General features: G+C 39.3%; 1 protein-coding gene across 1 annotated transcript; it reads left to right on the top strand.

Moving 5' to 3' along the window:
• The first annotated feature begins 7,035 nt into the window (after positions 1-7,035).
• On the top strand, positions 7,036-9,188 carry LOC112235991 (homeobox protein Nkx-2.8-like). The gene is made up of 2 exons (XM_024404555.2): positions 7,036-7,640; positions 8,135-9,188. The coding sequence occupies exons 1-2, from the start codon at positions 7,406-7,408 to the stop codon at positions 8,692-8,694; spliced, it is 795 nt and encodes a 264-aa protein (XP_024260323.1). The 5' UTR covers positions 7,036-7,405; the 3' UTR covers positions 8,695-9,188.
• The last annotated feature ends 4,372 nt before the right edge of the window (positions 9,189-13,560 follow it).

Below are 13,560 nucleotides of genomic sequence, written 5' to 3'. Positions count from 1 at the left end.
TTTAATTCAGCACTGTTGGTGAATTAATGTTGTTTGTTGATAGGCCGTCATTGTAAATAAGAATTTGTTCTTAACTGACTTGTCTAGTTAAATGAAGGTTAAATAAAAATTACTTTAAAAAACAATTACCATCATTTTTATTTTACTAGGCAAGTAAGTTAAGAACCTATTCTTATTTACAATGACGGCCTTATCCCGGCCAAACCCAAAACATGCTGGGCCAATTGTGCGCAGCCCTATGGGACACCCAATCGCGGCCGGATGTGATAAAGTCTGGAATCGAACCAGGGTCTGTAGTGACGCCTCAAGCAGAGAGATACAATGCCGTACACTGCTGCGCCACTCGGGAGCCCAATGTAGACTTGACCTACTGTAAATCCAAACCCATAACCTCAACCAAAACCTATAAGCTCAACGTGAATTTTAAAACATTATCCGTTATTTTACCAGGTAAGTTGACTGAGAACACGTTCTCATTTGCAGCAACGACCTGGGGAATAGTTACAGGGGAGAGGAGGGGGATGACTGAGCCAATTGTAAACTGGGGATTATTAGGTGACCGTGATGGTTTGAGGGCCAGATTGGGAATTTAGCCAGGACACCGGGGTTAACACCCCTACTCTTACGATAAATGCCATGGAATCTTTAATGACCTCAGAGAGTCAGGACACCCGTTTAACGTCCCATCCGAAAGACGGCACCCTACACAGGGCAGTGTCCCCAATCACTGCCCGGGGGCATTGGGATATTTTTTTAGACCAGAGGAAAGAGTGCCTCCTACTGGGCCTCCAACACCACTTCCAGCAGCATCTGGTCTCCCATCCAGGGACTGACCAGGACCAACCCTGCTTGCTTTCAGAAGCAAGCCAGCAGTGGTGGTATGCTGCTGGCATGTAGTCAAACATCCTTCAAAATAAATATGTGTTATGAAATTTGAATAAAATGTATATATAGTCACATTTTGTCCAATACATGTATCTAAAGGCCAAAATATATGTTAAACATAACACCATCAATTATAGTATATGATAACTGATAAGCCTAATGGGGCCCTTTTCATTCCCGCCCCAGAATTTCTTGATGAACACCACAAGGACAAGACAAATCTGGAAGAGTGGCCTGAAGTAAAAGTACATTTACTTGAGTAAAAGTAAAGATACCTTAATAGAAAATGACTGAAGTAAAAGTGAAAGTCACCCAGTAAAATATTTGTTGAGTAAAAGTCTAAAAGTATTTGGTTTTAAATGTACTTAAGTACCGAAATTAAATGTAATTGCCCATGTACTTTTAAGCAACAAAAGTAAAAGTATGAATCATTTCAAATTCCTTATATTAAGCAAACCAGGAGGCACAATTATATTGTTTTTTAAATGTATGGATTTCCAGGGGCACACTCTAACCCACAGACATATGCATTTGTGTTTAGTGAGTCAGCCATATCAGAGGCAGTAGGGCAGGGATGTTCTCTTGATAAGTGTGTGAATTTGACAACTTCCCTGTCCTGCTAAGCATTCATAATGTAATGAGTCATTTTGGGTGTCAGGGAAATGTATGGAGTAAAAAGTACATTATTTTCTTTAGGAATTTAGTAGAGTAAAGTAAAAGTTGTTAAAAATATAAATAGTAAGGTACAGTTAGCCCAAAAAACAACTTAAGTAGTACTTTAAAGTATTTTTACTTAAGTGCTTTACACCACTGCCTAAGAACACGTTGGCTAAATAGGAGGTTGTGTACTAGCAAGATGCACAGGATCAAAGAGCAGCATTGTCGAGCTGAAACAAAACAGTAAAGGCCTTATGTAGCCTATCTCTGGGACGAATATGATGAAGTAAGTTGACACGTTGATTTCCATAGGTTGCCAAGTTTTCTAAGTAACTTTTTAGTTTTCGTATTCCAAAACCAACAGGAATAGAGGAATTCGTTTCACCAGATCTCCTGCATAGCCTACACCCCATACAGAAGAATAGCAATGGGTTCGATGAAACTCGGCTGCTGTCTTGTTTAGTTGTTTTATTAGCCTGTTAAAGTGCTTGCCACATCAAATGACTTGTTGCACCATCAGATGACAAAGGACATTTTAAAGAGACACGACACGCCCTCCACATGGTTTACTTTGCCTGCCACCAACTTAGAATGTAGAATTAGAATGTAGAATTATTGAAATTCTACACTGGAATTCTATTCCACGATTATGTGGTGCCATCTGGTGGAAATATCCCCTCACGTACAACTGAGCACAAGGCCTTCGTTCTTACGAGTCTTCACAAGTAGGCTACCCCCTGTAGATAGGCTAGGTTCCCCCAGTTTGAGAACCCTTGAATGAGGCCAACTACAGTGTCTTCTTTAATTATTGGGACAGTGATGTTTTTTTATTTTGGCTCTATACTCCAAAGGTTTGGATTTGAAATCAGCTTGTGACTCTGCAAACTTGTTGAGTGCATTTTCTGTTTGTTTTGGTTGTGTTTCAGATTATTTTGTGCCCAATATAAATTAATGGTAAATAATGCATTGTGTCATTTTAAAGTACATTTGATTGTAAATAAGAATATAATATGTTTCTTAACACTTCTACATTCATGTGGATGCTTCTATGATTACGGATAATACTGAATTATATAGTGAATAATAATGACTGAGAAAGTTACAGACGCACAAATATCATACCGCAAAGACGTGGTTGTATTTCAGATTATTTTGTGCCAAATAGAAGTGAATGATAAATAATGTATTGTGTCATTTTGGAGTCACTTCAACATGAATGTGGATAATACAAGCATAACGGATAATACTGAATGAATCGTGAATAATGATGAGTGAGAAAGATACAGACGCATAAATATCATAAATGCCATGATATTTTTAAAAGTAATTGTACTTGTAATACCTTTTTGGAAAATAAATGCAGTCATTTAAAAATAAGCTAAATTAGGTTTTGCATTTGTGTTTCATTATAGGCTGATGACCATATTGTGATATTTATATCATGTTTTTATAACTGCCCACCAGATAACGGATATACTCTTTCTGGATTTCAGATTAGGCCTAATTGTTAATTTAGATCTATAGCAAATTAGGCCTATACTAACTAATTCTACACGCTGCATTCTGGGTCTGGTTGAGACTATGGCCTCAAGAGGGCAGCATGTTACCACGGTGACCTCCAGTCCAATGACGGTGTTGGGAGTTCAACGCTCATGCTCTATTGGTACAAGCAGAGGTCATGGGTGGGCCCGTAAAATAGTAAAAAGTAAATGTTGGTGTTCGTTTTCTCGCCATGTTACTTGAAATGGTAAGAATAAGATTGGTTTATTTGATGTATTTACCCTGTATTTATCCAGGTTAGTCTCATTGAGATAAAAATAATAATAATAATTCAAGAAAGACCTGGTCCAATCAAGACAGCAGCAGGGAGTAACATGGTTTGAGACAAATATCAACTATCAGACATACAGTAACAACGTACAGACTTAGAGACACCATAGGTTGCCCAAGGACACAACGGGTACACCACTGCCCATGTTATCCAGACTAGCACATTTGTGAATCATTTGTCAACTTGTTGTTTTAAGTAGCCTGTGATATATGGTTTAAATCGATATATAGGCCCAAAAGAAAAGGGAATATCACAATGTATTCAAACATTGTAGGCAGCCACGTTGATAATAAGCGTGCCCTCAATTCAGCTTTCATCTCTACACAAAAATAGATCGCCCTACTCTTCACGCAGTACTTAACCAGAGTAGCGGGTTAAGAGCACTTTTCTTTGGACGCTGATATCTTCATTGCAAATGTCCCAACAACACCCGTTGTTCTATTTATCGAATACTTTACTTTTGGCACGATCTTAACTATGGCCGTGCGTTTTTAAACCGTTTCAGACTTATGGCAAAGAGAGCAATCGAAAGAAATGTACAGTGTAATGAGCGAATGCCAGAGGCAGATAAATATGGCTCTAGGTGTAACCATCAATATTTGGGATTCGAATTGCGAATATCGTTGAAGGTTTATGCACACATTTAATTAAAACAAATAAACAAATACATCGTTGTTTTTGTGGTGGTATTTCTTAGATGCTTAGAATGAAATATTTTTTTCTTTACCAACATATCAACATATTTAGGACAGTTGCAGAGATCAAATCAGATAGGCCTAAATTGAGATTAAATAATATTTTCAACATACTTTGTTTAACTTGTATTATTACACATATTACATAATGTTTGTAATTAGATAGAGTAAGAAATAATATTTATTTTAATTGTCTTACCAAATGTGCCTAAAGGACTATACACTTCAAGTAAGAAAATCTCAATTTTGTTGAGAAGATTTGGGACCAACCGAGAGCCTAACAAGCAAAGTAAATATTTGGCCGTAAAGAGCTCCAGTGGCCTCTCCTGTCCTTTCCTTCTCCTGTCTGGCTGAAGCTGAAGTCTGAGGGTGTAATAGATCAAGAGGGCTCGCGAGGTCATTGTGGAAAGAAACATTCCCGTTATCATGAACATGACTTATCTTTGCCTTACGAGGTTTTGCACTTAAATGGAGAGTCCTTTTCAAACGTACCCACTTGAGCCACCGTAGTAGGCATACTTGCTTTCAGTAATCTGTTAGTTCTTGCGACCTGGCTGTAGTGTTTGTCAACATTATTTGAGCAGTTGTTCACTGAGTACCTTGATGCACAGATCTGCGTTTTCCCCTGTTTTTATAGGAGGATAATCCCTGTTTTTTATAGGAGGATAATCCCTGTTTTTTTATAGGAGGATAATCCCTGTTTTTATAGGAGGATTATCCCTGTTTTTTATAGGAGGATAATCCCTGTTTTTTATAGGAGGATAATCCCTGTTTTTTTATAGGAGGATAATCCCTGTTTTTTTATAGGAGGATTATCCCTGTTTTTTATATGAGGATAATCCCTGTTTTTTATAGGAGGATAATCCCTGTTTTTTTATAGGAGGATAATCCCTGTTTTTTTATAGGAGGATAATCCCTGTTTTTTTATAGGAGGATTATCCCTGTTTTTTATATGAGGATAATCCCTGTTTTTTATAGGAGGATAATCCCTGTTTTTTATAGGAGGATAATCCCTGTTTTTTATAGGAGGGTAATCCCCGTTTTTTATAGGAGGATAATCCCTGTTTTTATACGATGACAATCCCTGTTTTTTTATAGGAGGATTATCCCTGTTTTTTTATAGGAGGATAATCCCTGTTTTTTATAGGAGGATAATCCCTGTTTTTTATAGGAGGATAATCCCTGTTTTTTATAGGAGGATAATCCCTGTTTTTTATAGGAGGATAATCCCCGTTTTTTATAGGAGGATAATCCCTGTTTTTATAGGATGATAATCCCTGTTTTTTCATAGGAGGATTATCCCTGTTTTTTATAGGAGGATAATCCCTGTTTTTTATAGGAGGATAATCCCTGTTTTTTATAGGAGGATAAATCCCTGTTTTTTATAGGATGAATATCAAACTATGATTAAACAAAAGTAGCCTTTCTGTTGATGTCTCTAGGGTGTGTTTTACATCTAAATGAGTCTACATTTAGTGTTGTCGATTCTGTTTTTGTTACCAGGCTTGTTTTTAGAGTTGTATTCAGTGCATAAAGATGCAATATCTTGGTGCGTAAAGATTAAAGCGAAATGAAAGGCCACTATTTTGATAAGCCATATGATCCAAATCATCTAGGTCAGCGACTCCGTTTGTGTGGTCGAAACTAAAAGGCTTTTTAATTCGTTTGGAAATGCATAAGTAATATTTCTGCTCACTATGAACTTGGCGGGTGTTCGACGTAGAGCAGCAGAAGATAGTACTGCACGCATCCCATTCCATTCAAAACCATGACAACAAGGAACAAGCTCGGATTTATTCTGGAAAGTTAAAGGACATTGTTGCAGGGCGTCAATCACCGTATTATTGCAGGACTGAACAAATGCAAAATCTCGAATGGAACAAATGCTTCCAACGGGTCTCGGACGCAGAGCTACATTTCCCTCCTTTGTTCTCGGCCTCTGGTTGGCGTGTATTTGTGTTCCCCCTCAGCCGACCACCCAGGACGACTTGAGATGGGAGGCCGAGGCTTGTCCACTCTCCTCGCTAGGGTAGGCTCTGTCACCAAGGCAAGGTGCGCGGAGCAGAGCAGAGATGAGAGGGGCTGGCATGGGAACTTGATGGAACTCCACTGACTTGCCTGTGCAAGTATATCTGAAGTGTGGGACAAGAGCCAATATTAGACCTCTCTTCAGTCTGAAGTACAGTTTAACTAACACACACTCCAAAAACGAACGGGAATAAAGCAAACGTTTATGTTTATGCCTCATCTTCCCCTTACAGTACTCCTTACAGGTGCCCCAGAATATGAATGCGTCTTCTGGTGATTTTTAATCACCTTTATCAGCTGCCTCTTTACTTCCTATTTATATCCCTTTATAAAACATGTGTTTTGACTGGGGGTGAAGGACACCTGTTCCGCCTTAGCGATATAGCGTTTGACCCATCCAAGAAGGGCGTGCCATATCTTGGAATCAAAAGCACTCCTTTGATTCAAGTGTCATCTCTAAAATAACACTAATACTAAAATACTAACATATTTGTTTCAATTTATTTCACACTGTCCTTATGGCTAGCCTCTTAGAATTCACGTCTGTCACAAAATAAATAGCCATAATACGATTCTGTCTTCTCATTAGAAATTGGTAATTGTCATCTCTCCATTTTAGAGTGGTGCTCTATGTGTACCCTATACAGAAAAACGTCTTTTCCTCGGGAAAATAGAATGAGATTGATAGCGAAATAAGCGCAAGTTAAAGAAAAATAACCTAATATTGCATTATTTGAAGATGAAGACAATCCAAACAAAATGTCCTTTAGAGGATTTTTATTGTCTTGTATTTTTATCTCAGGGACATTATTTACAACATGATTGTTCAAGTCTTTTCAATATACCTGTAATGACTACGGGCTGCACATCCATAAATAAATGAGTTAAACCAACTCACGGACATCTCACACTAATTGCTCACTTTGTATGCAAATATTGGACATGTTATTTCGACCGGGGGGAGTGACGGGGCTGGGCTCTGTTGTCACTTGCCACCCAAGATGTGATTCAGCTGCAACAATCACCATTATCTGGTCACCACTTTTAACGATACGGGACGAATTTGTAATGATGACGAGCGTTTCCTTCCGCCATTGTTGAGGAAACGGTGTTATTCTTCTGTGCGGGTTCACACCTACCATCATTGGATAACAGCACTCGAATCATTCAGGTACTTAGCATCCTGGAGGAGGATATATAAGCGGGCAAAGTACTGTTTATACAAACACTGCACTACCTCGTGTCCACACACAGACAGGGTATTCTAGGTCGTCTGTGACTCTGACAGCGCACACTTAGACATTTTTTGATGCGTCGCTTTTACTCCTATATCAACGGTCTCTCTCCTTTGGATAGTTTTCACGCACAAGGATTCCGTTTTTTTCCGGAAGCAATGGCTGGTGGTGCAAAGTTCAGTTTTTCCGTGAGGAGCATCCTGGATTTGCCTGAAAATGACGCAGAGACAGTGCAGCCCTCCCCCGGTAACTCCTGCTCCAGCTCCCCTTACTCCTCCTGGATGGACAGCGACCGGACCCCTTGTCTCTGTAAGTCCCATTGGTTGATACGTGAGCATAGAAACAGATAACCACTTCATATGATCCAAATAAACACATAACACATACTAGCTCTGACTTTGTTGATAGCTATTTTATTGAAGAAAAATGTACTTAATATGACTGTGATATGTGGTTGTCCCACCTAGCTATCTTAAGATGAATGCACCAACTGTAACTCGCTGTGGATTAAGAGCTTTTGCTAAATGTAAAAATGTAAATATGGGTCTTGCCCAAATTGACACAATTTCATATAATCCATTACTGCGATTTCCAACATAGCTGTTTTATGAAATCCAAATAGGTATACAGTTAATTAAGACTTGTGTAACTATTGGATACATTTTATAAGGAGACGTGTAGTCTATTAAAGCCTTCTATTATTTAAACATCTCTATATTCTGATATTTCTGGTGATATTGTATATCGTGAGTTGTTTATATGGTTTCTTGATCAGTGTAGTAACATCATTTGTAATTCCTCAGTTTCAGATGAGAGCAGCCTGGAGACTGCCCCAGACTCAACCAAGTCAGATGAGTCTTCTCCGGACTCAGAGGCCGAGAAGAAGAAGTGCCGCGTGCTCTTCTCCAAGGCCCAGACCTTCGAGCTCGAGAGGCGTTTCCGTCAGCAGCGCTATCTGTCAGCACCAGAGCGCGAGCAGATTGCCCATATTCTCCGCCTGACGCCGACGCAGATTAAGATCTGGTTCCAGAACCACCGGTACAAAATGAAGAGGTCACGAGCGGAGGGAACGTCACAAGACATAAACCAACCGTCTATGTTGCGCAGAGTAGTGGTACCCATCCTAGTTCGGGATGGCAAGCCGTATCAGACCTGTTTCATTGACACGGAGAAAGGAGGCTGTCTTGGACCGACCACATTCCCGGGTACACCCTTCAGTTTTGGGTACCAGTCTTTCCAGCATCCGTCGCCATTCGCTCTACCTCAACAATACCAGCACTTGGCCAGCCCGGCAGCATCCAGACACACCTTTGCTTGGAGAGACTTTCTGAACGACTCAGCTCAATTCAGTGCTTTTACGTGACTATAAAATATTAAGTAGAGGAACACTTACAACCACTTTAAATGTTTTCTGAATTCTCTTATTTTTCGAGGTACTTAAAAGTGTACTAATAAGTACAGTAATATTTTTTTATGATAAGTATTTTGCACATATTTTGTTTTTGGTATTTTATTAAATTAATTGAATGATATTCTCGAAAGATTAAAGTCGTTATTAGTTTATTGTAATCTGATGGTAGGCCTATGGACATTCTACTCCTAGATTCGACCCCCCAATTCGATAATGTGGTGTGTGATTTGTGTGTAGCCTATATTTTATCAGTATTTTCAATGTTCATTTATTTGTATGAATTTCAAATCTACACAATGATATTTATCAAATGTACTAGGAAAGTAAAGGATTTAATTGATTTAAATATTCAGTTTTTCATTGTCTGAAAATGTTATTGAACAAAATCGTTGTGTTGTTTGATAACATGTTTTGTGTTTTTATAGAATTACGAATAAATAGTTTATTTTATACATTTTTGCACAATTTGTCAAGTATTTTTAATGTCATCATGCAATGAAATGTATTCCAATAAAACTATTTGGGGTATGAGAGGTACACCATCCGATAGGATAGATATAGGCCTGTCACTATTTAGGATTATAGCTAAAACATAGTTGCATCTTACCAGTGCATGCTTTTTAAAATTATTTTAGTAAAAATAGGAGAAAGTCTTATCTTAGAGGTACCTATAGGAATAAGAAACAAACACCAAGAAATGTGAGCTTTTATCATGTAAAAAGTCCCGAAACCCTAAAGCTGAGCAAACATAATCACTGTCTAAAGACTGGACGTCACTGAGCATTACGATACCTGGTAAACATGCGACTATTTAGCTTATCTTCCTCTTGTTTCAAGAGAAAGCGAAAGTGCCATATGACTCGAAATAAACGCTAAAACTGAAAGTTGTTTTGGTCCAGCCTACAAACGTGCAAGCAACGTGAAGCATAAATTGATCACATCCATAACTATGCAAAAATAGTTTATAACGAAGTTTGCAAACCGTTTTTGCAATGTTATATGTAAGTTATTAGAAAATAATAGACAATTTAACCGAAGAAGGTCTAGACTGAATGGCGACGGGCCTATTTAAGGAAGAACATGTCAGTAATAATATGAACAACTTGTATAGTAGACTTTTTCAGGGTATTGCACTTTTATTTCATAATTGGTGATTGGTTGGTAGACATTCACATAAATATGAAATTATGATGGTCACTTTAATTGGTCCTTCTCATTGGGAATTAGATGCACAATTTCATTGCTCCATAAAAAATATAATTTTAGGAGGAGAAATCTCATGCTTTTAGGATTGGACCATTACACTGAAATATCAGATTTCAATTTCTTGATTCTAGAATCCATATATGTATGTAGTCAAAGGTCCCGAACCCTTGTGAGGGGTAAAACACTTCACTTCATTCTCCCTCCCTGTTTTCTTATTCCATTGATGGAAGTTAAATATATCTGAGGGGTTGACTGGAATATGCGTTATTCTGTGGTAACATGGGTTCTTTTTCCACACTTTCACGACCCCATGATGTTGTTTTCTCGTCCTCCGCCCCAGTAGCGCATCGTCCCTGTCGCCAGGTCTATTGTCACTGGCGATCGGGCCACCTTGCCTCACATATGGAGGGGACTGGCCGAACCCCTCCGCGCGATACATCTCTCCTTAAACACTCTTTTTGTGTGCTCGTCTCCAGCTGAATGGACCATTGTCTGTCTTCCAAAAGGGACCTAGACAAAATCCTTAGTGTTTCAATTCTCGTGATGTTTAATCAGTGCCCGCGACAAATTTATGAGGTTTAACTGCACAATGGTGTTTAAGAACCTGGCGGGTTTTGAGGTTGACAAAGACTGGCATTTAGGATGAGGTTGCCATTGGTTTTTAGAATTGGGTAGAAGAACGACTTCTTTGAATAGGATGCTTGGTTAGATATTCCCCATAAATCTGTCCTTGTCTTCTTCCCCTCTTGACTAGACTGTCCATTTTTGAATAGAAGTTAGTTCAAAATATAAGAACATTGACAATGGCAAACAAATGTAAATTGTAACTCAAAATATTGGATATCTTACCCTTGATTCTGTACTTTAATTATGAGACTCGTTTGAAACCCATAATTCAATTGCTGGCAGAATATCCTCTTTCATTGAATATTACAATAATGGATGTTTCGATCACAAGGATATTCATACATTTTCTATTGTTTTCTTTCACGTTTTTCAGAAGAGGAAAGAAACACTCAAGCTCTTCTGTGCTCTGATTTAAACTACATGTGTGCAATGTTTCTCCATGGAGAAACAAATCTGCAAAATGTTGTGCGAGAAATTACAGGCCTAAGTATCTGCACCTACGTGTGTTGCACAACTGCACCCAAGCTTCTAATCTTAGTAATGCTTCTTATTCCGAAGATTCTAGTGTTTTATTTGGGAACCCTCGTGTCTTTCATCAGAGATCATTTGAGGGTCATAAGGGTCATGTGACACTGGAGGGCACATCTCACCCAACAGAGGCAATCGGAGGAGAAAGTCAGGGATGCCAAGCTAAAGTGGTAGTAAATTGAATGCAGCTAACCGATATCTTGATGATGGGTTTAGTGTGTCAGGTGTTTTAGTGTGGACATGCAGGGTTCGAATTACATGCCGCACGCACATAAGACTCTTGACATTCTCAAAATGTAACTATTAGAATCTTTATGAAATAAACATGATATTATTATTTTTTAAATCTACGAGGACAAGAATGTAACACTAACATTCGATTAGGGATGAGGATTGCCATTTTATGACCCTTCGTGGAGTTCAGCAGGAGCCCCAGAGGTTGCCAAAGGCTCTTGGTCTGGGCTTTGGTGTAGCATGTCGTTATTCGCATCAAGGACCCCATCTTGAAGGAGTGAACTGATTCGGAGAGACGTTGCCCACTGAAATGCATGCAACCATTCAAGCCATTGGTGGTGTCACAGTCACTTGTTCTGACGGTATGCCTACAGCTGGGGGCTTGTTGATGGGTCTTTCTATCCAGGATCCTTGGGACTTCCCAACTCTGACGTTGTCCCTTTGACGTTGACATTCAAAATTGTTAGGGTTATGGTCAGGGTTAATGTTGTGGTTAAGGGTATGGGTTAAGGTTGGGGTTAGGATTTAAGGTACGGATGTCCCAAGGAACTCGGATAGCGTTAACATTGTCGATGTGCGACGGCTGTACCACCGCTAGATGGCAGGATAACACATGATGTAGATTTCTCCATCCAGCTGACGTTCTCCTTCATCACATGTATGTGGAGCGTCATCACTAATTTAAGAATGTGGTATTATGTGTGTATAGGCTGATGTTAGAGACCTTTAGAAAATACATATTATTCACTCTGTAGACTTCACTGATGTGTATTGTGAAAGCAGGTTAAAACTGTTTGGAAAATGGAAAAAGGAAAGGTTGATTAGGTTGATCATTTACATTTACGTTTTAGTCATTTAGCAGACGCTCTAGCGGGGGAAGCGTTTCGCAATTGGATCCTCCTAAATTACCACGTTTACATGCGCACAGTTTTCCGGATAGTAGCTCATATCCCGCCTAAGGTCTTACTCTGGATAAACTGTTTACACACACCTTTGGTATCCCGCTCATGAGTATCCCTGTATCCTTGAATAAACATAATATTTTCCTAATTTCAGTATGGGTTAAATGGAATAATAACTGAAATATGGACACTGACTGTAGGCATAGCCGCGGGAAGATGTTTACGGGTGGGGGTGCTGCAGATTTTTTAGCAGATATATCCTTCTGTAGCCAGGCTTTTCCCGCAGATATATCTTTCTGTAGGCCATATGTAGCCAGCCTTTATCGCAGATTTATCACTCTGTAGCTCACCTTTTCTGCAGATATATCCTTCTGTTGCTTACGGAAGGTTATATTGGACAGCTAATACAGAACTAATAAAGGCCCTTTTGTGATGATTTTTTCTTCCTCCCCCTAAAAATAAAATATATATACAGTGCATTCGTAATGTATTCAGACCCCTTGACTTTTTCCACATTTTGTTACGTTACAGCCTTATTCTAAAATGGATTAAATTGTTTTTTCCCCCTCATAAATCTATACACAATACCCCATAATGACAAAGCAAAAACCTGTTTGTTTAAAAGTTAGAACATTTGTTAAAAATAAAAAAACTGAAACATCACATTTACATAAGTATTCAGACCATTTACTCAGTACTTTGTTGAAGCACCTTTGGGGGCGATTTACAGCCTTGCGTCTTCTTGGGTATGATGCTACAAAATTGGCACATCTGTATTTGGGGAGTTTCTCCCATTCCTCTCTTCAGATTATCTCAAGCTCTGTCAGGTTGGATAGGGAGAGTTCCTGCACAGCGATTTTCAGGTCTCTCCAGAGATGTTCGATTAGGTTCAAGTCCGGGCTCTGGCTGGGCCCCTCAAGTACATTCAGAGACTTGTCCCGAAGCCACTCCTGCGTTGTCTTGACTGTGCTTGGCATTCAGACCAAAGTGTTCAATCTTGGTTTCTTCAGACCAGAGAATCTTGTTTTTCATGGTCTGAGAGTCTTTAGCTGCCTTTTGGCAAACTCCAAGCGGGCTGTTATGTGCATTTTACTGAGGAGTGGCTTCCTTCTGGCTACTCTACCATGAAGGCCTGATTGGTGGAGTGATGCAGAAATGGTTGTCCTTCTGGAAGGTGCTCCTATCTCCACAGATGAGCTCTAGAGCTCTGTCAGAGTGACCATCGGGTTCCTGGTCACCTCCCCGACCAAGGCCCTTCTCCCCCGATTGCTCAGTTTGGCCAGGCGGCCAGCTCTTGGAAGAGTCTTGGTGATTCCAAACT

This window comes from Oncorhynchus tshawytscha, linkage group LG08 (assembly GCF_018296145.1).
Source record: "Oncorhynchus tshawytscha isolate Ot180627B linkage group LG08, Otsh_v2.0, whole genome shotgun sequence".
NCBI classification, from domain to species: domain Eukaryota; kingdom Metazoa; phylum Chordata; class Actinopteri; order Salmoniformes; family Salmonidae; genus Oncorhynchus; species Oncorhynchus tshawytscha.
The sequence above is the reverse complement of the archived record's forward strand: the minus strand, read 5'-3'. Positions and strand labels throughout refer to the sequence as shown.

Excerpts from the sequence above, each read along its gene's own strand:
- LOC112235991 (XM_024404555.2), top strand. The coding sequence starts at position 7,406 with ATGCGTCGCTTTTACTCCTATATCAACGGTCTCTCTCCTTTGGATAGT. Across the intron at positions 7,641-8,134 it reads CGACCGGACCCCTTGTCTCT|TTTCAGATGAGAGCAGCCTG; the intron begins GTAAGTCCCATT and ends GTAATTCCTCAG.